The 27,996-nt window shown below is 40.2% G+C and overlaps 1 protein-coding gene across 1 annotated transcript; it reads left to right on the forward strand.

Annotated features, from left to right (window-relative positions):
* Window positions 1–971: 971 nt before the first annotated feature.
* Window positions 972–27,596, forward strand: ppp3cca (protein phosphatase 3, catalytic subunit, gamma isozyme, a). The gene is made up of 13 exons (XM_041041717.1): window positions 972–1,716; window positions 6,302–6,499; window positions 7,845–7,969; window positions 12,571–12,682; window positions 14,281–14,426; window positions 14,716–14,855; window positions 16,666–16,743; window positions 16,828–16,922; window positions 17,027–17,152; window positions 17,971–18,048; window positions 18,866–18,950; window positions 19,935–20,032; window positions 24,858–27,596. Exons 1-13 carry the CDS (start codon window positions 1,656–1,658, stop codon window positions 25,013–25,015), a joined length of 1,500 nt encoding a protein of 499 aa, XP_040897651.1. The 5' UTR covers window positions 972–1,655; the 3' UTR covers window positions 25,016–27,596.
* Window positions 27,597–27,996: the final 400 nt, after the last annotated feature.

Below are 27,996 nucleotides of genomic sequence, written 5' to 3' on the forward strand. Positions count from 1 at the left end.
AAAGGAATGCATCACCTGATCATTTTCTACAGTTTCTCTCCTGGTGTGAGATGTTACTATGAAAGTAACACCTCACACCTTGAAAGCATAATTTAGATTTAAATAATAATAGATATTATGACAGTTATTACTATGTTACAGAATAGTTATATACTGGAATATTACATAGTTTTAATACACCACATTAATGTAGTGAATTCACTACATTAACAATGTGGAAATAAGTTGTGGTATTGAATGCACCCCACTCCTGTAATGTTGCATTCACGTCCCATTTAAAAGGCGGAAGATTGGTCTATGTTGTCTTGTCAGTGGTCCACCTGAGTCTTGATGTCACTCGTAAATCCACTGAATTATATTTCAAATTAAAATAAACAACAATTTTCATCTTCTAAATTAGCCGTTATCATCACCATCGTCTATAAGGTAAAGACTGCGCAGACTCGTCAGAGGCACACCCACCTCAGCCGGGGCATTGTTTGAGAATGGGCGTGTCCTGCAGCCGCTGTTTTGCACCCAGTAAACAGGCTTGAGCAGAGCCCCTTGCAGAACATCGTATTTTCATCCTCAGTTTTTGATTGGATTGGTTGAATCAAATCGAACTGAGTTAAACATGAATGTCATACAGTGTGCTTATTCACTAAAACTTTCAGATGAACTGTGTTGGGTTAAATCGGGAAACTCATGAAGCGTTCAAATACAGTCAGGAATATGAATACAAAAATTACATCTAACAATACATATATTGAAACATTCACTCAACACTTGCTTTAGAAGCTTTTTGTCCAGTGCGTCAGTATTTCAGAGATATTTTCCATCTTTAATGCTCCCTTGTGTGCGGGCACCAGCACCACAGACTCACCGGTCACCGTGTGAACGTTTGTGTTTTTGAACACACCCCTAACCCACGTGTTACGTTTCCATAGTTTCGTCACATCGGCGGCTCCACCATGTTGTAGGAAATCCACTGCTGCTCCTCACTCACTGTCAGATTAGAGTTTAATCCGAGGAGGAGGATACACTGTCAAGACGCTGTCTGCATCTTGGAAGGACTCTCGGTGTTTATGCATACTAAATAAACGCGACTCTACGCGCTGCTGTCGTTTTGTCTACAGTACCCGGCCTGCACATAGAAGATGAAACGCCAGTCTTCCGTTGTTGTCTTTGCCTGTCCACCGACTTGCCAATACGTTAAGATGTTAGCTGGCTAACTAGCTGAAAAAGAGCAAGTAAATCGGATTAGCTGCTAGCGGCAGCCTCCCTATAGGTAATATCCAGGTTTTATTTGCTGCACTTTGCAACTGTTACACAGCAAACAGTCGCCTCTGTTTATTTTATTTTATTTTATTTTAATCTCATTTCTGCAAGTGTGTCAAGATTACTACTTTGTGCTTTAATTATTCGCTAGCATTAATGATGTTTGCAAGCTAGCTAGGTTCTTAGCTAGTCAAACCCCAACAAGAGCTGGAGCTCCTTCGCTACCTAATCTTCACTGTTTGTTGGAAAGAGCAAACCTTAAACTAGTGCCTCCGACCCCAACCGAAAGTCACGACGGAGCTGACGGTCAGACTGAGGTGCTAGCTTGTCCTCAGGCTAGCTGGCAAGAGAGCTGTACAAGATTTGAACCTCGAAATTAGCCCCCAGTCGAAGCAAAGATGTCAGGAAAGGATAAAGACAAACAGGAGAAACAGTCCACAACAGAGCGGCTGATAAAAGGTGAGTGTTTTCTTTCAGTGTTATGTCCGTACTCTACTCTCATCCTACATTTTCTGTCAGGTTGCGAACGCGTGAATTGAGAGCCACCTGTAGCGTTTTCAGAATAACTTTGTCTAAACCTCTTCGTCTCCAGGAGGTGTGTTGGCAATGTATATCAGGCCAAGAGACATGTATAACAAAAGTTGTGTATATCGTAGTTATCTTTTTTTCTGTGTGTTTTTTCTGCAGTAGTCAGATCCATAGGGGCTTCTAAGCCATTCCCCTTTATCAGAAGATGCTCAGTTACCTGTGGATGAGGTTGAATCAGGGTATCTTTGTTTTGTGAACTTCATTAAAGGCACAGTCTTCATAGTTGTCCACTGGCATATGTAATACACCACCACACAGCAGAAATCAAAGGCGAGAAGTCGTCTTATATGCGCGCCCAATCTCCTTGACATTTAGGATGGATGAAATCTTAATTCATGAGGCAGTTGCTCACTCACAGGAATACCCAAACTCTGCTCGGGTTACCAGCAGAGCTTGACAAGATGGATTCCTTCACACTGAGGTCGTGGCTCATTGGACATACAGGACACCATTTGTTGTCTCTGCCCAAGTCAGGACAGGCAGAGCCAAGTCTGAGGTAACTTCTGAGAGAGAGAGAACCCAACCCCACCCCATACCACCACCACCACCACCAACACTACTACTTAATGCCCATGCAGCCCACATCCCTGTCTGTCTGCAAGGGCACTGGGAGAGTGTCCTGCCAGGGGACTGGAATGCTGAAGTGTGAGCCAGTAGGGAGAGGGTGAGTTAATTGTGGAAAGAATCTCCCCAGTGATGTTCCCAACATGGCCAGCCACATGGTGGAGAGAGAATAAGAACGTGACAGGAAAGAAGCCAGAAGAAATGTAGACAGGGTTAAAGACAACTCTGCTTCAGTGTGGGATCCCGAAAAAAAACATATTTGTGAAATTGATAAATGGTCATGTGAAATATCACTATAGGGTCGGTTAAGAAACGTGGGCTCTATGCTGCCAGTTAGCAGCAGTGGTGTTTCCAGTGTAACTGGTGACTGTAAGAGGGCTTAACTGGTAGACTACCTAAGGCTAATGCTGCTCTGCTTGTGTAAGTCAGCAGTTAAGCTCTTTCACTGCTGAGTATTGCAGTCGACCTGTTAGCTCAATCATTTGGTCATCTGACCTGATGTTTTCTGTCCGGGCTGTGTGTGATTATGCCGCAGACTAACAGGTGTAAGGTGCCACCTGTACTTACTGAAGACAGGACTTGGCCAGGCTACATTTGGTTTTTGAAACCGTTGTTTCCTGAAACCATTGTAACAACGATTCATGTCAGCTTTGACATACACTCAATTTATCTGGATTGTCGCTGCGTTTTGAAGCTAACCCTCTGTGACTGAAACAAAATCAGAGAGAGGCCAGAGGGGAATGTATGCTAGTACTACCACACCGCATGATTGACTGGCAGAGATGACGAATAAACCCGGGGCCTGGCTATTTAGCTTGCGAGGGTAATGCATTCACTGATAATTAGAGCAATCTGAAGTGGACTTCATGATTCATCCAGCCACAGTCTGCCCCATTCATCTCTACCCAGCCGCATCTTTGTAATTCAATCCTGCTCTATTGTGCTGATTTTGAAACAATAGTGAACATATTCTAGACGCTGGCTCATATCACTGTCCAAAACATTATCCTCGGTAGGCAGGATGGTGGATAGTAGTGTCTTTGTTTCTTGAGTCGTTTGTTGTCATGCCAGACAGTGTGGGTGTTAATGCAGTGCAGCAGGAGCCCACTGTGTGTCTGTGGTTTTGAAGAGTTCATCAAACATTAATGCTAATTAGGCCAGGCAGTCTCTAATAAGAAGCCAGTCTCAGGGTTGTGGCAGCTTATCATTTATAACAAAACATTTTTTTTCTCTGTTGGGTTGTTTGTCGGAAAAAATGAGTGGCTCACTTCACTTTGTCTGTACTGTTGTTTTCTTTCACCACACAGTGTAGATTGTTTGGATTGAGTGATGCTGTTTACTGGCACCCACACATTCATTTGTATCTGTGTTTGAACAGATTGGTCCAGGCAAACCGACCCAGAATTTATTATTATTGTTATTATTACTGTTGGGGGTGGTGTCATTCCTGGTGAGGTGAATGGATTGATGGACTGCTCGGTTCTTTAGCAGAGACCAACTATTATTGTCCTTTTTCCTGAAATGTTTCACGGTCTGGTGATTTCATACCCACGATGCGTCTACTCAGTGTCGTCATGTTTTCATGGAGTCTGCTTTGTTCGTACTGGAGCTTTCCTACAATGTGACAGGGCTTTTAAGTAAACAGCCCCTGAGTCTGGAAGCCTTTGCTAATAGAGGCTTTACCTAATCTGTTCTTAAGGCTCGTACCTCACCTTACAGCTCTCTTCGCAGTCGTGCCTTGTAGGCCTGGGAGCACTTACTGTTTATTTATACCACACTGGTCAACGCATGACAACTTGTTCTCAACACAGGCTAGCCAAGTTGGAACTGTGCTCTGGCTTTTCCACTGCAGGCCAGACTATTGTCTGTGGCCTAACTAACATAAGTTACCTTCATCTCCCATACTGAGTCGAACACCACCTGCACTTCCATTTTCACAGCCTTTGCTTTATTGCAAATAAAAAACTGTGTGAAATATTTCTTTAAAAAGCTATTAAAAAATCAGGAGACCTGCTTCTAAATTCTAATATGTTCCTCGAATCCAGACTTAAAGTGAGAAATACATCAGGCTGCCTCTACACTCAGGCACTGCCTCACTGATTAGCAAATGCACCCACACTAAAAACTCATTAACGCTTTTTTCATAGTGCACTTTGATTTGCTCTGTGTGGGTGTGATAACATTCCCAGAATGCCTCTCTCTCACTCTCTCTCTGCGCCTTGGTAGCTCACCTGTTAGGGCTCGTACTTTGTATGAAGTCTGAGTGCTTACAGCAGCGGCCTGGGTTTGAATCTAGTCCGCGCTCTTTGCTGCGTGTCATCCCTCCTCTATCACCTGTCTCATTCTGCTGTCACTATCAAATAAAGAGAAATGGAAAAACAAATCTTAAAAAAAAAGAATGCCATGCATCTCTCTTGTTCACTGTCATCTCTTATCGCACATGTACTGCTGATCTCCTCTAGCTGATATAAGTATTTATGTCACATCTGATGGCACAGGGTATCCTGTGCACTGACCTGTGAGTGGATGTGGATGATATCAGTACAGGTCTTTGCTTTTTTTTTTACAAAGGCCGTCATTTTTAACACATTGGGTTTTTTTGTGCTTTTCTGTGTAATGTTTTAGCTTTACACCATGTTTAATTGGTGCCATAATGCATTTGGTGTGTGCCTGGCCTGTTATTAGGCAGACTACTTGTAATCCCTTTTGCCCCACAGGAAGTGAGAGGGCTTGGATCCCACTCTGCTATTGTTTTGAACCAGCACAGCTCAGTCGGCAGCTGTCTGCTGCTGGAGTTTTATGAACTGATGAAGCTGCAGCCAGTGCTACAGTGCTGATCTGCACAGCGGACACTTTGGTGCAGAGTTAAATTTTAGCTTTTTAAATAGTGGTATTTATGCAACTTTACATACATTTACATATCCTATCATTCACTGCATTAATGCTCCATTTAGGTGAATGTTTTCTTAATTGTGTATGGTGTGTTTATATTAAAAGGTACTGTGGTCTGTTTTTGAATAAAGAACAGCTGTCTATAGTTACTGTATTCACAGAAAGCTCTTAAGAGCACTTCTGTTCCACTGCTGGATCCTTTATTAGACAGTGATAAATTTTGCAGTTTTACTTGTTGCTCGCTTGGCAGAGTTTTGATCGTGAAACTCTCAGGTCTCAACCTCGAAAGCACTGACCTTTTGTGATGACGGTAAAAGGATTGTGTAGGCGATGTGGAGCAGATTACCGAAGGAGGGTGGGTCAAGTGAGATGCGGGGCTTCTTACTGTCTGTCTTCCCCATCTCTCACATGGCATTATCATGTAGGTGTATGAGTCCCTCCTCATGTGCCAGTAACTTCATCTTGGCTCAGTCAATGTAAATGTCACCTGTCATGATTACAGCTTAAGTAAATACACTTCTGAGATGCAGCACATTTCTCCTGTTCTGTTTTTTTTTTTTTTTTTTTAATTCTGGGGTCAAATCCTCTTATAATGGTATGGTATGAAATTTAAATCTCTCCTTGTAGAGATGCACTTCATCTAATTGTCTTATGAATATGTTGACATTTTCAGTTTGAACAATTTACTGATTAGCTTGCTGCAGTGTTTAGTGTAACATGAAAATCAGACATATGTTGACGTTCTGTTATTATTCCTATTATTATTCTTTTCCTTTTTTGATTTGGGGGAGTTAATCATGCTGTTTTTTGTTTTTTTCAACTTGAGCTTTTAGCCTATATTTGTTTAAATTATTGGCAAATTAGCTCCATTAAAACTATGCAGATTGAGCTATTAGTAGTTCCTGTTTGCATTGTACCCATGGATGTATAGACAGCTGTTTCTGGATTGATACTGGAGGAAACTTAAAAACATGATGACCCCCCCTCCTCTCTCTCTCAGCTGTGCCATACCCTCCACAACATAAGCTGACTGTGAAAGAGCTTTTTGAAGATGGCAAACCCAACGCTGAGCTACTCCGTAACCACCTTGTCAAGGAGGGCAGGGTTGAAGAGGACGTGGCTCTAAAGATCATCAATGACGGGGCCAACATCCTCCGCCAAGAGAAGTGCATGTTGGAAGTGGAGGCCCCTATAACAGGTAGGCTGGCAGGTGGCCTTTAAGAACCGAGAAGGGACCCTGTCATATTTTTCAGATGTGGGTTTATACGGTAACATAACAGGGAGACCATGCATGATGTAGAGATTCCTCCTTTGCTACCCTTATAAGTAGATTGAAAGACTACCTGTGGGATGCAGAATAAGTTCATCATTCCAAGACAGCATAGAAAGTGTTGAACACAGAGTAAACACAGCTCCAACTTAGGCATTATTCCATTGCAACACTATTTTTGTATGCCAGCAGCTGGCATATGCCCGCTTCTGTGCCTGATCCAAGGGCCTTGCAGGCTGTCAGAGTCAACTCAGTCTTCTCAGGTCTTGAGAAATATTGCTCCCTGCTCCGTCTCAGCTGCGTGGCCTCATCAAACATGCTTCATCAAAACTCGGAAACGACTTTTCAGGAAAATATAATATTGTCATTTAGCTTAAAGAAGCAAACTGAAACTTAAAAATCCATTTACACAGATTTAAACTTGAATATTATCATTCTGTTTTGGACAAGTGAGAACAGTGTTCTGTGTTCAGAGAAAATGTCACCTGCCTCTGTAGTGCTGTCAACATCAACAGGAGAGATGGCATTTGAAACACAGCCTTTATTTCCTGTTTTTTGTAGGGTTAAAACCCTTTACAGCTAGCAGCTGCTATTTAACAGAGATAATATGTGAATACTAATTGTTTTGAATGAACTTTCCTAACACTGAAAAACATTTATTGTTCAGATGTAATAATACATGCAATACTGTTGCACATTTAACACAAGCATAAATCTTTTTCTCAAATGCTCCCGTTGTTTTTGTGTGTTGAATAGAGGGACTACATCTGTAATTTTGATCTTTTGTTACATAATGATAATTAAATTGAATCTTGAAAACTGTTGTTCAAGTTTGAATAAAAACAGTCTGACATTTGCAGTGTTTGGTTTTCTATCATAATATTAATTGAAAGAACAAACATTATTCTGTGTCTTCTATTTTAAAATAATGTTGAAAAAAATTGTGTTGTCTATGTTTTAACTTGTAGGAGATGGGTATAGTGAATATACAGTTTTGGCCATTTGATCATTACTGAATCAAATCTTGACAAGAAAAGTAAGATCAGGTCTAGAATGAAATGGAAATCTGTTTAACGTGCAGAACATCTTGAATCTGCGAGTTCAATAAATGTAGAGGCTTCTTCTTGTTCGTTATTACTATGTCTGGATTTAGAATAGATATAGATCAACATATTATATATCCAGACTGACATTTTTAAAAATAGCTGTGTGCCTTGTTGTTGTTATTGTTGTGACATGTGAAGCTCACAGCAGTGTGTTTGTCTTTCGGCAGTATGTGGTGATGTCCACGGACAATTCTTTGACCTTATGAAGTTGTTTGAAGTGGGGGGATCGCCCAGTAACACACGGTATCTCTTCCTCGGTGACTATGTCGATCGAGGATACTTCAGTATTGAGGTAAGTTGTCTCCTCAGATTTGATCAATTTTATTAGTATCTATTTTACAGTTAAATAAAAAAAACATTTGGGATGTGTTGTGAAGTTTACATTTATGTCACACTATAACAAAAATATTGTGTGTTTAGGTTTGGTTCACAGATTTAAAAAATATGTAAAAGTTGGGATTTCCCCCTTTTTGGTGTCTTCTTCAAGTGTGAATGATTGTGGTATTCTGTTGTCTTAAGAGTCTTAGACAAACTATATTATGGACATGTAACAACAGACAGTACTCACTGTTTCATTCAGCTTTGTCAACGTAACAGTCTATGTCTATTATAGCCCTTGACTCACATTTTAGTTTTATTTTTAACATTTTATAAAATTAAATGTTTTAAGAAATGAAAAGTAAAAGTTAGGCAAACTCCTTTACTGCAACTGCCCTGAACTGTGACACAATGGTAACATATGATATGAAACTATCAGTGTTTCACATTTAGCAAAGTGATGTGTTTCAGTGTGTTATTACAACCCATTAATATTTGTGTGTTGGGTTAATAACCCATCTTTAATTTTACCTCATCGTGTTTAAACTGTACTCATGTGTTGTTGACTCTGCTGCTTGTATCCTAGTGTAGTGCATGTGAATTAAGACCATTGGTTGCAACCTAAGTTGAAGGGAGATGATGTAATGACAATAAACTTGATGGTGGTGCATCCACCATGGTTAATGTGGTGGCCGATGGTCACAATAGCTGCAAACACTGAAGTCCTGCTGCTGTGCTACGTTGAAGATCTAACTTCAGTGCTTCTTATCTTGACCAAACATATTTTGCTGTTTGAGATACTATTTCAGGGATAACTCCAAAGGGCACGGCTCATACATGCTGATTGGAACAGTTAAAAATAAGACAGAGGTTTGGAACAGAGAGCTGGAGTTTGGCTGAACAAAGTGAAACTGCAGTGCTCTGACTGAGACCCCTGGCCAGAGGGTGGTAGCTATACTAAGCTTGGATTCATGGCAGTTAAAATGGTGGCCCAGTTTCATGGGTAAAACGGTATCTAAACATCCTGAGAAAACACTGTTGATGTATATTCACCTACTCTGCTGATTGATATATTCCTAACGATCATACTGTTGCAGTGGTTGATGTAGGTCAGCTATAAACCTTTTTTTGCATATTGCTGTGAATGTCAAACATTAGCTGCAATCATCTAAAGTGTACGTTGTCAGAATGGTGACAAAAATGCCAGAAATTGTGCCAGATGACATGAAATAGTCTAGATTAGTAAAAATGATAGGGTACGTTGTGGGAGTAGTGTGAACCTCAAAACCCTCAGTCATATATTCTGACACGCAGTGAGGTACAGTATCATTTGTTGGTTATGCTATGACTCAACATCAGTATTCTTCAACACACATCGAACTCAAAATTTTCCTGTAAATATTTCAAAGAATGTGATCTGATTTTAGCACTCACTGTGTAGCAGGAAACATTGTCATGTACATTACTGTGTAGTACATAAATGGTATTTTAAAGGGGATAAATCCTTTATAAAGCCTCAAGTGATGTAACCTGAATGGCTGAGTGGCTCAAGCCAGTGGTTAGATTAGCCGCTGCTAGCATAACACACCCAAATATCTGACCACACTATTGACGGTTGGGTTGTGTTGAGGGTAATGTAGGAACTGGCTTTTGGCACAAAAGAAGAATGTGGGGAATAAAAAGAAGATGATATCTCTGATTTTGCTGCATAGATTTGGATCCGTTTTTCTGTCTATTGTGAGTTTGACATTATCATTGACTGCATGTGTAATTGCACCATTGCACTGTGCAAAAGGTAGTTACAACATGTTTTTGTCTTCTGTAATATTCAGAAAGGAGAAACAGAAAACAAAGGGTATTTCATAAGGATGGTGTGGTGCTGGCTGTGTGTAAGAGTTATGCAGTTTGCTAACATTTTGACCACCCTGTGGGGGCTTTTGATGGACCCTGGGTAGTACACTGAGGTGGGTGAAATGTCACGGATGAAAGGAGGAGACTGAAACAGCATAGGAAATGATAGGCTGATGTCAGTTTAGGGTTTTTATGTCCACTGAAGACCTTAAGAATTGGCACAGTGCTTATTTTCCCATGTACCTGTATAGAAAAGTGACACTTAAAACGCTACCGGCCCAACAGAGGTGGATGACTTCTTCTCCACTTGAAAAAGACTTCTGTTAGTCTGGGGCCACAGCTCTTATCAGTGTTGCTCTAGTTCTCCTCCACCCACTGCAGCTGAAGCATCGGTGTGATCACAGTGGATTTCCTAGAATTTACATCCTGCTGTCAGAACTAATATAGAGCAGCTAATTAAAAGTAATAGAGCACGTACTGTATGTTTACATGAAATGCAGTCAAGCAGTCATTCAAATATAATTAAAAACAAGGCAGCCTGGAGGGATGGGTCATTTAGCCTGTCTGTGTTGTAGATGCCGCCTTGAGTTCTGGGAAATGATACTGGGCATTTTTTAGTATTTTCTGAAATTTTCTAGGAGAAAATATTTATCAGTGACAAATATAAATAATGAAGACAGTTTATAGTTGCAGCCCTAGATTGGTGCTCCTGCTCTGGTGTAGGTAATGATTATAGTCAAAAAGCTACAACATGGAGTTGTTGGTTTGAAATGTATGGTCCATTCTTTCTACATGTCAGAGGAAGCAGCTTTGTCTGTTTTCTGACGGAAAGTCGCCACAAAACAAAAAGCTCCAGACTCTTAGCTATTTGCTCTCACGAGCAGGGCTGAAAATGCTCTTCATTTTAATAGAGGCCCACAGAGCTCGCTTCACTAACACATAAGACAGATATAGGAAAATGGATATCAGGATGTGGTTACCTAGGTAACATAAAGAGTCACTGTAGCCTCTTGAAGTAGTGTATTACCTTTGCAGGCCAGCAATTTTCCAAAGTCTAAATTCAGTGCATGTGAGCAATCCATTTCATTCTCTGAGCTCTTCTTTATCTACTTAGAAATGTCTCTTTGATCCGAGAGAGCGTGTCTGTGGACGAACCTTTCTAGCACCTGCCTACCCCCCCCCACCCCCCATATACACCAGACACAGACTGAAGTGTGTGTGTATCTGTCTACGTATGCATGTGTGTACCTGGGCTTAAGGTGAAGTTAGCCAGTGTTCATGTCTGTCACACAAAGCTTTGTGCCTTTTCCTTTGTCTGCCTCCCCCACTTCAGGCTCGAAACACAGAGTGGCTGGCTAAAAGAGAGCAGAGGGCACTCATTAAAACCCATGTCAGCTTCCAGCCACTCCAAGCCATGTCCCTTTCTCCTCCTCCGCACATGAAAGATCAAGTCACACCGACAAGCCCCTCTGCACTTTTACCTACACTGCACAGTTCATCATCCCTCCCAACAGCTGAAGTGCACAAGACTAGGTAGTCCAGGCTCCCCCGACTCCTTGTGTTTTTTTTGTTTTTAGTTTGCATACACACCTGCCGGCTGTGGTTACCTTGGCATCTTGTTCCAGCGACTTAATAGCTGGCCGTGGTTGGTGCATGTTAAATGAGTGGGCTGAGAGTGGCAAGTGGCAGCTATTGAGCTGCCACATCGTCTGAGTACTGAAGAGAAAGCAACTGAATTTGGATTGTAAATGTTGGTCTGCTTTTCATAGTGTGTTTAAAAAACAAAACACACTATGACATTTTTCAATTATAGCCTCTAATATGGCCAGTGGAAAACATACTAACGCTTCTCAATTGAGATTAGTTTGTGAAGGAAAAACAGATGTTTCTGTGGAGCTCCACAGTTATCAAACCTGTGTACAGAGCCTCTGACAGCACAGTGTGAGTGGATTTCTATATTCCATTTTCATTCCATTTTATTAAAACCTCCTGCAGCCTGTTACCAGTATGAAGCATAACTGGCAGTTAGATGAACTTGTCTTGTTCAAGGTCACGGTCTGATTGAAACATACACAAATGAAACAGAGACAAGTGTGTGGGAGTATTTTTTCCTTTTTTTTTTTTTTTTTCTTTTTGAAAATGTTCATGTAACTGCTGTCATTGAAAGCCTGTTACTCACAATCTTCTGCTAAGATGCAAACAGTGCTGCCCTCTAAAACTCCAATCATCCTCTGGCTGCAGCATCTTCAGTGAGAGAAATCACTGCCTTTCTCTGTTTTCATGTTGTTGTCAACTGAATATCTTTGAGATTTGGACAAAACAAGACATTTATCGAGGTCATCTTGGGCTTTTGGGAAGCGTAATGAAATAATAATATTTCACTATTTTCTGACATTTTATTTTAAAGTAATCAAGAAAATAACCGGTGGAAAAATCAGTAATGAAATAATCATGGCTTGCAGCCCTAATGCATTATAATAGTATATGCAAGGAGGTAACTGATATGCTCACATCCTCTGTAATCCTCATAATGCTGAGATGTGGCATTAATGGACTCAGAGCAGGGAAACTTGTCAACAGCGCACTGAATGCTGGAAATGAATTATACAAGCACTCTTCGAGTTCAGATATTTAAGGTCTGTGCATAATCATCCGTACACATCTCTGACATTTCCTTCTCCTCCCCTCTTCCCACATTTTCTCTCTCACTGTCCATCTTCCCAGTGTGTTCTCTACCTCTGGTCGCTCAAGATCAACCACCCCACCACACTCTTCCTCCTGCGTGGGAACCACGAGTGCCGACACCTCACAGAGTACTTCACCTTCAAACAGGAATGTAAGTGCAGCGCCTCCCTCAGTCATATGAAGGCCAGTCTAATGTGCTGCTGTGCTTTCTGTGCCACTTCAGAGTGTTTCAGATTTCAGACAAAGCCAGGGTATGAGTGTACTCACAGTAAGTGCAAGGCTGCTCTGACAGGTTAATTGATCATCCACAGGTGCAAATGAGGCATTAAAAAAAAGCTTGTAGCTTTTGAGAGAAGAGTAGTAACTACGAGCTGAGTAACTCGCCTTAATAAAATGATTAGATTCCCACAAGCAGGGTGTGTTTGTCAGAAAGTGCGTGTGAGATCAGGATGTCCCATCAGAAGATGTGGTATTTACAGCTAGGCATGCAGACAGTCACACACACACACACACACACACACACACACACACACACACACACACACACACACACACACACACACAGATTCCAATCTGTGACAATTGAGTGTATGAATCTGTGTGTGTATGTGCGCGTGTGTTTGAAGCAGGTGTGGATGCATTAGTATGCAAACTCAGAAACAAAGACGCTTTGGCTGACAGTAAAGACAACCTTGCCAGCTGCAAATAGATTTCACTCGATACATCCCCACTCCACTCCCACCCACATGCCACCTCATCTGCACACACACACACACACACACACACACACACACACACACACACACACACACACACACACAGTGTCATTATACACCATACCACATTTTAGAGGTTTAGGTGGTGGTTGTTGGGGGCATGGTGTAATACTTACAGGCTGAATAAATAAATAAATAGATAGATAGATAGATAGAAAAGTAAAGACACACACACACATTCGTCTCTGAAATACATTCTAGTTGATGCACAAAGCTCTTTGTTGTATAGTTTGGAGGGCTTCTACATCGGTGGCCAATGGTTAAATTGCAGACAACTCTCCTCTGTCTGTGTTTCATTATACAGCAGCACAAACTCATTCAGTGGGAGGAGAGAGGAGTTTAACAATCTCACTGACTGAATGCAAAGAGCCTTAATCAATGCAAACCGTTTTGTGCCATGATACTGTGTTATTTCAGTTTGTGCCACCTCACCCCAATAACATAGACATGCAACCACAGATACCGTATTTTGTTTGTGGTGATGTGTGGATAAAGAAATTTAAAATGAAAAAAAGGTCGTCAATAACTCAAAATTTTCCATTGTTAAGTGATAAAACAGCTCTGATTTCAAGTAGCTTGAATCTACAGACGTTTCTGTATGACCTGAATGCAGCACTCGCTTGTTACAGTCTTTGCCTCCCACACTGTACTGCCCTGTCTGTGGCCTGGCTGCTCTTGCCCTATAAGGAGTCGACTTCCTTGTGGCCTAATCTGACTTGCCATGTTGTGCAAGTGACACTTCAGACACTGTGTGGAAACAATCATCAGTCCTGCTCTGACAGAGGAGCTGAGCTGCTTGTTCACAGCACCTCTGACAAGCCTTTGTTGATATCACCTGAATAAACAGATACAACAGAATTGTTGGTATTTGAGACTGTTTTTTTTGTAAAAATATAAAATACAGATTATTCTAATGGGTGATGAGCTAGAAAAATGAACCATACTTTGTGTTATTGCTTTGTGTTTGCTGCAGGTAAAATTAAATACTCTGAACGGGTGTATGATGCCTGTATGGAGGCCTTTGACTGCCTGCCCCTAGCCGCCCTGCTAAATCAACAGTTCCTGTGTGTACATGGTGGACTCTCGCCGGAAATCAACTGCCTAGACGACATAAGAAAAGTAAGCGATCAACCACTAACACATGAGGCTGTGCTAGAAGACTGAAATAGCTAAATTCTATCTTAGAATTATGAGAGTAAATTCCTCTTCGCTTGATTCTGTTTTTATTTGAAAGGTTTTGTGGGCTGAAATCAAATGTACTATAAATTAAAGTGGTTTAAAATTGTCATTGCAATCCATTTACCTTTACCTTACCTTTTTATCACAGTGGTTTCCTTCATGTAAGAAGTCAAAACCATAAAGTGTCTAAACCACAGTGTGTGTTTGGGTTTTTTTTTGTGCTCAACAGTTAGACAGGTTTAAAGAGCCTCCAGCATTTGGGCCAATGTGTGACCTGATTTGGGCTGACCCTGGTGAGGACTACGGCAGTGAAAAAACATCTGAACACTTCAACCATAACTCTGTCAGAGGCTGCTCATACTTTTTCAGGTATTAGATAAAATTGCTCTGTTCATCACTCCTGCTGCATCTTCACTTCACTCTTTGGGTGGCAATGGTACCAAACTGTCAAAACAAATAAGATTCAGCACTTTATTATAATATGAACAGTTAATTTTATCAAGCTGTGGACTATTTCATGTTGACCAGTCTCAGAGAAATCCAAACATAATGATAAATGATAGTCTATTAGTAAATAGGCTGCATCACACAGTGATGCCAGTGGAGGTAGCTTCACTTTTTTTTTTTTTAGGTCACAAAGCTCATTGAGGCACTTTCAGAAATGGCCCTCTCAAAACAGGTTAACAGATAAAAACAGCTTGTTGAAAATAGGTTAACACATGCAAGCTGCTGGTTCACGCTATGTTCAATGAAAATGGGTTCTGAAATGATCAAGAGCAGACAAATAACTTAATAGTGCATTAAAAAAAACATTTTAAAAAAGGCCAAACGATACAAACAACTTATTCAGAATAGAAAAGAACAGTGAGGCAGGTGTGTGTAAGAACAGAGAATAACATGCACAGGGAAGGATGATAACATGTTAATACCTGGGCTTGCACTAGTCCTAATATGGCAAGATATTAGAAGTCTACTTGACTTGGACTGAGATTGACTATATCAGATTTCCTGGAGCTGGTTGCATCAGCTGATCGCAAGTTCAGTGAGGAATGATTTCCTGTGTCACTGTTGTGCAGCGTGGACGAATGATAGGATTTCATTATAGGATCAAAATTTCACTTCTTCAGTATGACCAAACACCTTCAAAATGACATCATAACTAAAATGATGAACATGGTAAACGTAATACCTGCTGAACGCCTCGCTTGTATTGCCCTTGTAAGTGTGCTAGAACATTAGCATTTAGCTTAAAGCACAGCAGTGCATAAGAACAGCCCAGCAGATCTCCTGGTGTGCTGTAGTTTCTTCTTACGTAATTTCCAAGTGTAACTGCTGCATAGCTGACAACTGAACTGACAAAGGTACCATTAGCTTACTGATGTATTAGCTAGCTGTTTAGAAAAGAGTAAAAGAGGTATTGGGTTATGATTGACACTCCGTTAAAATGCATGAATTAAAATTCATGTAAACTTTATCTCACAAATAAAACACAAGATACCTTTGTTATCGTAGACTAAATGTCCAGATAATGTCACTTGACATAATCAGACATTTTCCACTCTAACCTGTGTGTATACCACTAATTCTAAAACACACATTTCTCTCTGTCTGCATGTATGATTAAAATAAAGTCGTACCTACACCTACAAAGTATTGGCCCTTGAGTTTAAAATATCATCTGGTTTCCTGAAAGTTATGTTACAGGGTGTGATGCTACAGTGACTTCCTGTTGATAGAAGGTTATAACTGATCAGACTATGCTACACGTGTTTCTTCGAATAAAAGAATATTTCTACTTTGAACTAGCTAGTAGTTAGAACCTAGGAAGAAACCTAATGGAGCTGGTTCGACCAAATCCTGCCCTGAACTGAATTCTGCTGTTGTGGTAAAGAAACCACCCACCTTTGCCTGATATTGATCTAATGAAATGTTGATTGCTCACTCAGTTTTTCTGAGCATTGCCTGTAGATTAGCAGTGAAAGAAAGAAAGAAAGGCAGTAAAAACCCTCAAGTACCCTCACCCAGCTGGGCTGGAGGGTCCAGTAGAGCTCATAAATACCAGAGTCCTGGCTCTGGATGTTCATCATCTTTAAACTCCTCAAAGTTTATAATAAGCTCTGACCTCCACTCAGTGTCTTAACAGGTCTCTCTCCCTCTCTGGTTTTCCTTCTCTTTGCAGTTACTCAGCAGTCTGTGACTTTTTGGTAAACAATAACTTGCTGTCAGTAATAAGAGCCCATGAAGCACAGGATGCAGGGTAAGTGGGACGTTCTTTCATTGATTTCCATCATATTATAATATAGAATATGTTTGATGAGTCTTTTTGTTTGTGGCTGGACAGGTATCGGATGTACAGAAAAAGCCAGACCACAGGCTTCCCTTCATTAATCACAATCTTTTCAGCTCCAAATTACCTAGATGTCTACAACAACAAAGGTTTCTGTCTTTTTGTCTCACTCTCGTATTTGTATTTTTCTCATACTTACCAGGCCTCAGTCCTTGAATCTCTCCTCCCATCTCTTTCCCTCTGTCAATCCTAGCTGCTGTATTAAAATATGAGAACAATGTGATGAACATCAGACAGTTCAACTGCTCCCCCCACCCTTACTGGTTGCCCAACTTTATGGATGTCTTCACATGGTCTTTGCCTTTTGTTGGAGAGAAAGGTATGTTTGTTGTTTAATTAGGGAAAAGGTGAATGGAAATAAAGTCTTTGTTGAGCTGTCAATGATTCATTGACTTTGTGGAATATCCACACCTGGACTGACCCAGGAACTCTGAGATTGTTTTCCTCTATTAAGTCAACACTTTTCATCAAGGATTTTTCAATCTGTAGCTATAACTTATTCAGAACATACACAGCTTGTAGAGTTTAAGACTAATGCAGATGAACATTTAATACAATATATATAGTTTTATTTATATATCATAATATCACAAATCAAAAAATACACTTAATACGTTTTATTAAATTCCTTCAAAGTCTTTACTACATACATTATGAGTCTGCTCAGACATGGATTTCTGCAGCTATAACTTGACTGGTTGGCAGAGGCATACAGCCACGAGGTGGTTATTCTAGTTTAAATCACGTTAGCCCATCTACTAAATTTGAAAAGCGTGTCGATGTGCCCATTAGAACCAAAGTGTTGTTTACCAGATGATTTGTAAACCAGAAAGAGAGAAATTCACATTATTAAACAGAGCAGTTGTGATTCATGACTGTATTGCTTTGGTTGTATTTGGGAGGAATTTCCAGTGAAAAGCTCATGCTTTGAAAAACGTTTGGTTCTGTATCTGCCTGTTAAACTTAAGGAAATAATAAAGTTAACATTTGGGGAGGAAAGTAAGATGTAATCATAAAAATGTTAATTCAGCAGGTGGAAGTGTTCAGCTGCAGTTATGAAGTCAGTCAATGTCATACAAACACTCAAACATGGGTTTGGCACCAGTCTGAAGTTTTAAAGTGGCTTCTCTCCCACAGTGACGGAGATGCTAGTGAATGTACTGAACATCTGCTCCGACGATGAACTCATGTCAGAGGGAGATGACCTATATGAAGGTAAGGAGAGTAAGAATATTGTTGTTGAAGAACCATGAACTCAAAAGTTCACCTTGATGTTGATAAATACTATGGACCCGTGTTAATCTTATGTTACAAAAATGGAAATTGGCCGGCCAGTACCTTCAGAATCTGACACGTTGAATATGATGCAGCCTGTATGATATAGTATCATTTAGTGATGAGCACTGTGCCTGTTGTTTCATTGAAATTCTTAACTTTAAGTTTAATGTGGCATTTTAATTTGATTCTACAAAACTTGAGTTGGATGAATACCAGATTTAATATTAACCAATATTCACAGAGATTTTGAAATTTCATGATGTATATCAGCACACAGCATGGACTATATTTGTTACTTAGGTTTAAAAATACATCAGTATTGTAAGTCTGCACAGATTGTCTCCAAAATCCTTTCTGGTTCGATTTTCTTACTCTGCAAATTGCATTTTAAGTTTACTTTTTAAATTGGATGAATTGTAAATGAGCCCTGGCACACACTTAATTGACATAGACTGCTGGGACTTGGTTTATACGCTGCACTTCATCATAATGCAGCCTATGTCCCACATGTCTGATGTTGATGAGGGAGTTCTGAACAGCCGCTGTGCTTTGAAACACATATTAAACACTCAGTTCATCTCTCAAGTGTATCATCCCTTCATCCTTTGTTCTCTCCCCACAAGTCTTTTATACAACGTATTGTCCATTTTAAGTAAGTGCTAAGAAAGTCATAGTAGCAAATGATGGAAAGAGTCATATTGAATACTCAGGGTGACATACTGTGTACTAACCCTGCATTCTGGACTTGTTCCAGGTGGCACCTCAGCGATGCGTAAGGAGGTCATCCGAAACAAGATTCGCGCTGTGGGGAAAATGGCCCGCGTCTTCTCAGTCCTCAGGTCTGACCCTGTCAATAATGCCTTTGATGTTCCTCCTCCTTTCACATGATACCAGTCTAACTGGAAAAGTCTTCTGAACATGTCTATATGGATCACAACAGGCTCAGTGGGGTGGGGCTCAGAATCACCAAATTGAAACTCAGGTCACCACAGGGCCAGGAAGAGGCTAGAGTGTTAGTGAAATGAATGGGGTCAGTTGAGAGCACAATGAAAACACAAAGTTGCCCTGCTAGGATTAATGAGTTGGCAAGAGATGAGTCACGATGCACCTAGATTGTATAATGACATTAGACATTATTCCAGGTTAATGCCGCGGCTGCTAGCTTGTCACAGTGCTGCAAGTGGGCAAGATGTAGAGCAGCCTGTCTTTCACACCACTGCATGTGGGTCAGTGGTTTAAAAGGGTGTTTCAGAAACAGATACATATAAAGAGAAGGCCAGACACATGCTTTCATAAATTCTTCACTGATTTGACTTTACTCCAGTTTGGTCAATTTTCAAGGTGAACACATTATTTTGTAATAATGTGCATTTTATATATTTTCAAATCAGTGGGAAAGTGTCACTTTAATTGTTAACCTCTTCTTTTAACTCAGTAGAGGAGACAAAAAAAAAGAAAACAAACACAAAATATGAAAATTAATTAATTAATATAAAAGTGTGTTGACACAAATCTTAACACTGGTAACCGATTCTTAAAAATATTGCTTCAGCTGCTAAAATTGACACAGGTCATCAGCGACCCACTTAGAAAACCAGGACAAATGTTAGCGGTTTGACTGGAGGCATTTAGAGCTGACAGTCTATCACTGCATCAAGCAAAGAGTGAGTGGGCGCAGGTTAAATATTGAGTGATGACTGAACTTAAGGCCTCTTGGTTACAGAACAGCCTCATAACCACCAGGTGTCTGTCGGCCTGCCTTCTGAAATGTAATCTGTGTATGTGTGTGTGCCCTCCATGCCTGTGTTTTGTTTGTGCACTAGGGAGGAAAGCGAGAGTGTGTTAACACTTAAAGGCCTGACCCCAACTGGAACTCTTCCACTGGGAGTGTTGTCAGGGGGAAAACAGACCTTACAGACCGGTAAGTGTGTTTTATACTCAGTCACTCTGTTCTTTGATTCCTCCTCACTAGCTCCCATTTTAACACCACCTACACCCCTAGGACATTTCTGTGCCCCTTGTCACCAAGTGTGTGTTTTTCTTGAAACTGAGAGTATTTGTTGTGGGCAAACCTATTTTTTCTTCATGGCAAGTGGTGGTGTTATATGATCTATAGCTCCACAGGCACATCAGTGCAGAAAAACATACAAGATGCAAGGTCATTGGAAAGCAATAACACTTTTTCCTCCAAAGAAGGATGCATGGTTTGCAAGGCAGTGTACAGCCATAGAGCTGAAAACATGCATATTCACTTTCTTGCTGAGAGTTGGATGTAAACATGGTTTGTACAGTAAATATGTAGCTGGAGCCAGAACCCGCTTAGCTTAGCATAAAGACTGGAAGCAGTGGAAATCAGCTAAACTGCTCTGTCCAAAGGAAACAAAATCCAGCAGCCATCTCCTCTAAAGCTCACTAACACATTATATCTTGTTTGTATGATTCACATGAAAACCACGTTTCTTATTCCTGCTTATTAAAGAAGGTACCAAAAATGCAGTGGACAGAAATTTTTAATTTTTTGACACAAGGAGACATTTACAAGCAAAATGATTTAATTTGAATACATAAAGTACTCTAGGTTTTCAATTATTTCTGCAAACTGTTTTGATTTAATTATGTAATTATTTATACATTAAACTGCTTTAAATGGTATAAATGGTATGAACCCCTCTATAATAAAGTAGTTCACATTGGTTGGTCACATTGTTCAGGCCACATTGGTTTAGTGCAGTAGCATCGTTATTATTATTGTTGTGTTATCAACCTTTTTTTGTTTGCTTGTTTGTTTTAAAAATAGGCTGCTTGGTGTGAATTTATTATTATTGTTCACACATGGTCTTAATTTTACAGTTTGCACACATCTATTTTTACACTCAAATGTGAGTGAAACTCTCGCACTATTGATGTAATGACTGTCCAATCAGTGAGCAGGGGCTCCTTCTGTGACTCACAACTATACAGTGTTCAAAATACAGAAATGGCTCCAATTCTAAAAGAGGCAGAGATCACAGTTTCTCCACTGACAGTATTCCAAGTGTTCCTGATTCATCTCCCTGTTGGACAGGTCAAGTATGACCAGTGTAGGACAGGACATACTTTCCAGTCTGTCTTACTTGATGGGAGTAGTGTATTTTGCTTACATATTTTTACAGTTACAAAAACACAGCACAGTGAACTCCCTTTAGTGGTCACTAAAGCTCCATCGGTGATGGTGGAGCTAAAGCTGCCCTGACATCCAGTTTGGGGAGACAAGCCTCCCTGTCCTGCTAGTCCCTTTGAAGGGCTCTAGATCAATGGTGGCATGCCCACCACAGGAAGCACTGGCTAGACTTTGACTCGAGCCCTCCCTCTACGCAGCAGAAAGTTTTCGGGCCGAGCTGTGGGTTGGCTGGTTGGGGAGGTCAGCCTGTCACCTGGAAGTGGCTACTGACCCTCTGATCTAAAGGTCAGTGCCTGGCCTCACCCGCCAGAGGACATGCTGGGAGTCACGCTTTGCCACGCTGGAGGCTTACAGAGGCTGCGGAGCAATCGAAGGAAAAATCACATGTTGTGACCTTTTGGAGAATGTCATTGTCCGTGTCCGCTCCCCTAGCCACAGCTTTCAGATCAGCAAGGCTGGCTCAAACAAAGGGAGGGCAAGCAATGTGTATTTTTGTCCCATCCTTCTTGTTTGTGCACTTTGTTTTTACCAGCCCCAGCTGTAGTTTTTAAGCTACTGTACTACTGCTGACATTTTGGGGTGGGGGTGCTACTCATTGATTTGTGAACTTCGGTTCCTTCTGAGAGTATATAATAAGAGGAAACACCCAGTCCATGAGTGAAGGACATAAAAGATTCAGCACAGGCTCGCAAACAACCACAAATGTTTTCCCAGGTGTCACCAATAACAAAGCACCTCATAATGCAATGCAGCTCTGAGGGGGAGAACTAGTTGGAGCAATAGTTGTGCACCTGTAGTTTGCTATCCTAACACAGCTCTCATTCATCTTGATAATTTCTTTGAGAAATTATTTTTCATGCTCTCAGGTGATTGTCTTCATTTAGAGATTCAAAGATTCAAATATTCTACACAGCTGCACATTCAATAATAAAATGAACATGTCAGTTTGTGTATTCAGATATGAGGAGTTTGAAATTATCCTCTTCAAAGGAGAAATAATAATCACGTCGAGTTCAGAGGGTGTTCCTAAATTCTATTTGGTTATGAATACTTTTTTCCTATTGTGGATCGAAGCTGTTTGTGTGATCGAAGTGCGTGCGTGTGTGTGTCTGAATGAACATCTGACTGCATGTGTACAGCAGCTCTGCCTTCGTGTGAGGCTGCACTGTACAAATGCGTCGTCCTGCCTGGTCAATGTTGCACATCTCGTCCCAGTCTTAGACTCTTAGTGCTCATCCAAATCCCCCCTCAGCTCTCCACACCTAAGTCCTTGTGACCCTTTAACACGAGCACCAGCTTAAATCTCCACCAGGCTTCTCCCTGACCTTCCCACCCACCCACTCACTAACTTGTGTGTTTTGATGACGTTTTTACACCTGCTGTGAATTTTGCTTCCATAATGACTGTGCCATGGGTGTTGGCCTATATTGTGCCATCTGTTTCCCCTCTTTATTGCACTGGGCTTCTTTACAGTTTGATATTACTGTTGTATTTGCTGTTTCTGGCTGCCTTTGATGACTCGTTTTTTTCCCCCCTTCCTCAACTCCTATTAACATAGCTACCATTGAGGCAGCTAAAGCAAAAGGTACGCATGGCTGTGTGGTTCAAACTTCGTGTCTGTGTTTTGTGTGTGTTGTTCACCTTTAAACACAGCCCCAAGTTTAAAATATGAACCTTTTTTTCCTTGGTTTTATTGTTTTATTGTTCTTTTACTCTCCTCACTGTTTTTATATCACTGATTATTGTATTATTGTATACTACTTCAGTGTGGGTTGCTCTTGCATTATCAGTGTCTGTTGGATCACTATGGTTCCATCATTGTAAAATAGTTTGTGTAACACTTTTCGTTTACAGGTTGACAGTCAGTCAATAACCCGAATTATAGATACTGTGAGATGTGAAAAGATGAACTTGATATGAATTGCAAAAGACGTTTGTGTAAGAAAACAACACTTGAAGAACAAAATTAAACAAGATTATTTTCCCAGATTGTTTTACTCATCAGGCCTCATTGAATCAGGCCTGTCGGCGTACATCAGAACAATAAAGCACATGCTACAAAAGGGCGACATGTGTACATCAGGTTTAGGACCTGACTTGTCCCTTGTTGACAAGACATTTCTGGCTGTGGTCACTTATGCTTCTCTTGCCAAGTGTGGCTCCCCACACATAGAAAAGCCTTCTAAAACCAGGCTAAGATAAGACCAGGGACATCCCTGCCTGGGATATTTTCAGAAGCTAATCCTGTTACACCATTTGGCTGTTGCTACACTGTCTGCCCCTTCTGGTTGGTAGTAGCAGTTAGTGGTTCAACAGGCATCAGTCATGGGAATTTTGGTTTTTAATCAAACATTGTAAATGTAGTATATTTAGTCTTTTTGGCAGAGCACAATAAGAAACAGTGCAGTATAACAGCACAAACTGAGCAAGGGGTAGTTCAAATATTCCTCCATAGAGCCCACCCATCATGCTGCAAATGTTTTTATTTCACTTTATATTATTATTTTAAACGTGGAGGTTAAGTAACACTATATAAAACAGGATATTGTTTCAACAAACAGTTGGTTCTGTCTAGAAGAAGCTTAACCATTGTAGCAATTTATTGATAACATTGTTATGAAGATAGTTCTACCCTATTACTTGTGACTACTAATTTCAACTGTTTAACTAATAATTTTAGCTTACTTTTAATTATTTCAGCTGTTTAACCATTATCTTTGGCTAATCATTTCAAATATTTTCTCATTATTATGAACTATTTCAGCAGTTTATGAATTAATGCTTCCATCTTGGTATATAAATCATAGTAAGACATCTATGTTCTCTTGCTAACTGATCACCACATCGAGCTTTAGGGTATTACAAGTGACACTGAGAGGTATGCTCTGTGCAGTCAGCCTGCCTGGCAGCTTATTGGTTTCTGTGACAGTACATTTACTAAACATAGGTATCATGCTAATTTGCACCCAAGCTAGAACATTTAGAACGTGTTCCTTTGTAACTGTAGAAGTACCCTATGAGGTACAAGTGCTCCTAAGCTGGGAATCACTCACTCAAAGTACTGTTAATTCAAGTGAGCACAAGTGCTTCATTATCACAGATATCTGGTTGTGCAAGAGTACCCTTGAGAACCTTGTTGGTATGGTTATAAATCCTCCAGTAGAACCTTCACATCAGAGTGTTGTTTTAAATGCCTGAAGAGTTTGTCTGAACAGTCTTTACAAGTTTGCTTTTCATTTGCACACGTTTCTGTCTGGTTTCCTTGGCTGTTTCGGGACGTTACCGTAAGTCTACAAAGTGTGAGGTGTTGCTGTCGTAGCTTGTCCCACTGGTGTGTGAAGACTAGGAGTCATTGTTTACCTGTGCATGTGTTGTATTCACTGATCATCTGTACCATGCAAGGCTGATACTGTGTTTTGTGCTTATCAAGTGGAATTCCACAAAGAATCCAGTTTGATTTATGCTGTTGAAAAAGCTAAAGAATATGGTTTACAGCAGATATGTGCAGTGACATGAGTAGAGAAATTACTCAAGTGTTTCCAGCCTGTGATGTTTTTAAATCTTTGGTGTCTCTTCTGCCCTACAGCCATTCAAGGCTTCTCTCCTACAAGGAAGATTCGTAACTTTGAGGAGGCTCGCGGTCTGGACAGGATAAACGAGAGGATGCCGCCTCGCAAAGATGGCCAGCAGCCAGACGGTACCACGATCAACACCAACACCCCCAACAAGAATGGCACGGGATAAAAATGCCACCCTCCAATCTTCACACAACCCACACCCCCTGACTCATATCCCCCAACCACTCTCTCTCTCTCTCTCTCTCTCTCTCTCTCTCTCTCTCTCTCTCTCTCTCTCTTTCTCTCTCTGTCTGTCGCCTCTACTGATACCGCATGTCCATCTTCTGCTCGCCCGTAGACGGGCGGAGAAAGGAAGCAGACACATCAGTAGATAGAAACAAAAGGAGGCCACAGTGCTGGGAAAAGACAAACGTGATATGTTATCTGGGGAAAAATCTAATCTTATTTATTAAAGATGAATTATATTAGATATATTGTGTAATAGCAACAATCATTGAATGAAGACATTTTGCAGTCGTTCAAATGTATAATGTACACTGAAGTCCTAACTTATACATGTCAAAAGTATAAAGAAGTAAATTTTATAAATTTGAGTTGGGAAAGTTAGACGAATCCCTTTTATCCAGGAGTTTAGTCACTTTACTTTTTTTTTTTTTTTTTTAATTTTTGTTGTGGTCTCCATGTGTTTGGTGAAGGGAAGGTTCGAAGTATAAATACTGTGGCCTCAACAGCCTCGTCTGGATCTTGCAAGTTTCTTGTCAAGACATTTTAGGTACTTGAGGTTCTACATACAGTTCAGTGTTTGCTTATTTGTGTGTCAGTTGACAGATAAATTATATATGTATCGAAAGGTGAAAAAAGAATAAGGGAAGTGAATTATGTAAGAACAATTACTATTTAATATTTTATACTTTCAGAAATCTAATGAAGACTTCTAGTCATATTTATAAATTTTCCACGGAACTTTGATGAGTCCCCAAAGATGCTGAATGGAGATTTGTTCAGTATTTTCACTTCCAGAGTAACAACAGTCTCTTCTCTCGTATTACCATTTGTGAATGAAACGGTGAAATGAAGGATTAATGCTTTGTGTGCAATGATACTTGCCGTTGCCAGCTGTCCTGCGCTGGTATGACTTGTATTCACTTGATGGCAGCTAGGATGTTCCCACTCCGCTGAACCAAAAAAAGGGATATATAGTACAGCATGTCTTATTCTATCTCCACAACCACACCCGTCAGTACTCCCACATACTGGTTGGAAGCACTACTTCTTCTTCTTCTTCTTCTTCTTCTTCTACTTCTTCTTCTTCTTCTTCTTCTTCTCAAGCACTGAAGTTAAGCTGACCTCTCTGGGGTGTAGCACTGCGCATGAAGGTTACAGCACCAGAAACCAACTGACACAAAAAAAGACACATTTTCTCTCCAGTCATCTATTTGGACTAAAGACGACATATTTGCTTACAAAGCAGAGGAGCTGCTGGCCATACTGTCCTCAAAATAGTCTGATGTTCATTATTGCTTAGGAAATTTCAGTGTATTTAACAGAATTATGGCAGTTTAATTTGATGTTTTATTGTGAGACACTAAAAAAAAAAAGAAAAAAAAAAGAAAAGGGGGTGTGCGTTTGGGGCTTTCCTTTGTTTCTAAAGCTGTATTAGTATCGCCATCTACTGTTGATTATACAGTATGCAGATGTTTTTTGAATTGTGAAAACCGTACGTATCAAATAAGGGAAACATTTGAGATTCAGTGAAATGACGGTGCTGTGTACCCAGACACAATGGACTGAGTCATTCCCCTCAGCGGGGATGATACTATAAAAGGTACCGCCACCACACTAACAGCTGTCTGTCAAGGCCTAACAGTACTGTAATCATCTCAACCATGGCTGACTCATATATACAGTATATTTTTACAGCTCGTGGTCACACCAAGACGGGGACCATTAACACTTGCTGAGGTTGCTGGTGTGTATGTTTTTCTGCTCTGGAGTATTCAGGCATTCAGCTCTGCTCTGGTCTGAGCACCTTCACTCCTCTTCACACTCCCAACCCTTTAAGACCTGCTTCTTCTAGGACATAAGACCAACTCCACTGGTGCTTTGACACACCTGACTGTAACTCTGTTGTCTTTTGTCAATCAAGAAAGGAGGGAAAATAAGCTTTAAGATTTGTTATTCTCTTGCGAGTTAACTCCTTTTTGTTTGTTTCTTTTTTTTTTTTTTTTTTATTAAAAATTAGGCGTTTGCGCTCATGTGCCATGCCACCTTGGCCACACATGTCAAGATCCATATGTGTGTGTGTGCACGTGGATGGTGTCAATTCAAGGAGACTTTCAATCACACATTATTAAACATTAAGCATCAGTAATATTAATATTGAAACCCTTAAAATTTCCAAAATGTTGTTGTTTGCCGTTTTGTTCAGTAGATTTCTGGGAAAGCTTCCTAAAGATTAAATATTTTGGTTTACATTCATAACTGTAATGTTAAAATTTGTATTAAAGGAAAGGCTTTATTGGGTGAGCCATACAGTACACTGACCTCCTGTTAGGTCCTATACATATCTTGCAAAATGTAAAAAAAAAAAAAAAAAAATACTGTTCATCAAAAATCTTAAAATAGCTGTAAAAAAAAAAAGGTGGAAAAAACTGTACCGTACTTGTCATGCGAGGCCATGAAATCTTTTACGTAGATGTAGCACTTGAAAGAAAATAATAAAATTCAAATACAGTGTTTTATTTGAATCGCCTTGGGTTCTTGTGATTTTATTCAAAGCTGGCTCAGGAAATTCTGAACTCTTTCAGTGGCTCCAAACTTGAGTTCTCTGAATTTTGCTAACTTGTTTATGAGGTGATAACTTACAGAGGTAAGGTTGTGTTTAAAGCTTGTACTGCTGCCCCCAAGAGGCTAATATGTATATTAAAAAAAAAAGAAAGAAAAACATAACAAAAAAGATAAATGTGCTTTTTCATGAAAATCTTTCCAAGTGTAGCATTAACTTTTTTTTCCTTACAGTGCATTTGTATGCATGTGTAAAATGATATTAATTTACATTCATTGAACAAGCTTTTTCAGTGACACATCCAAGACATTCTTTCACAAAGAGAGTCTGACGTTAATGCCTTGCTCAAGGCTGTTAAAGCA

This window comes from Toxotes jaculatrix, chromosome 7 (assembly GCF_017976425.1).
Source record: "Toxotes jaculatrix isolate fToxJac2 chromosome 7, fToxJac2.pri, whole genome shotgun sequence".
NCBI lineage: Eukaryota > Metazoa > Chordata > Actinopteri > Toxotidae > Toxotes > Toxotes jaculatrix.

Coding starts and splice junctions, on each gene's coding strand:
- ppp3cca (XM_041041717.1), top strand. CDS start 1,656: ATGTCAGGAAAGGATAAAGACAAACAGGAGAAACAGTCCACAACAGAG. Junction 16,744..16,827: donor CATGAAGCACAGGATGCAGG/GTAAGTGGGACG, acceptor GTGGCTGGACAG/GTATCGGATGTACAGAAAAA. Junction 18,951..19,934: donor CGCGTCTTCTCAGTCCTCAG/GTCTGACCCTGT, acceptor TTTGTGCACTAG/GGAGGAAAGCGAGAGTGTGT.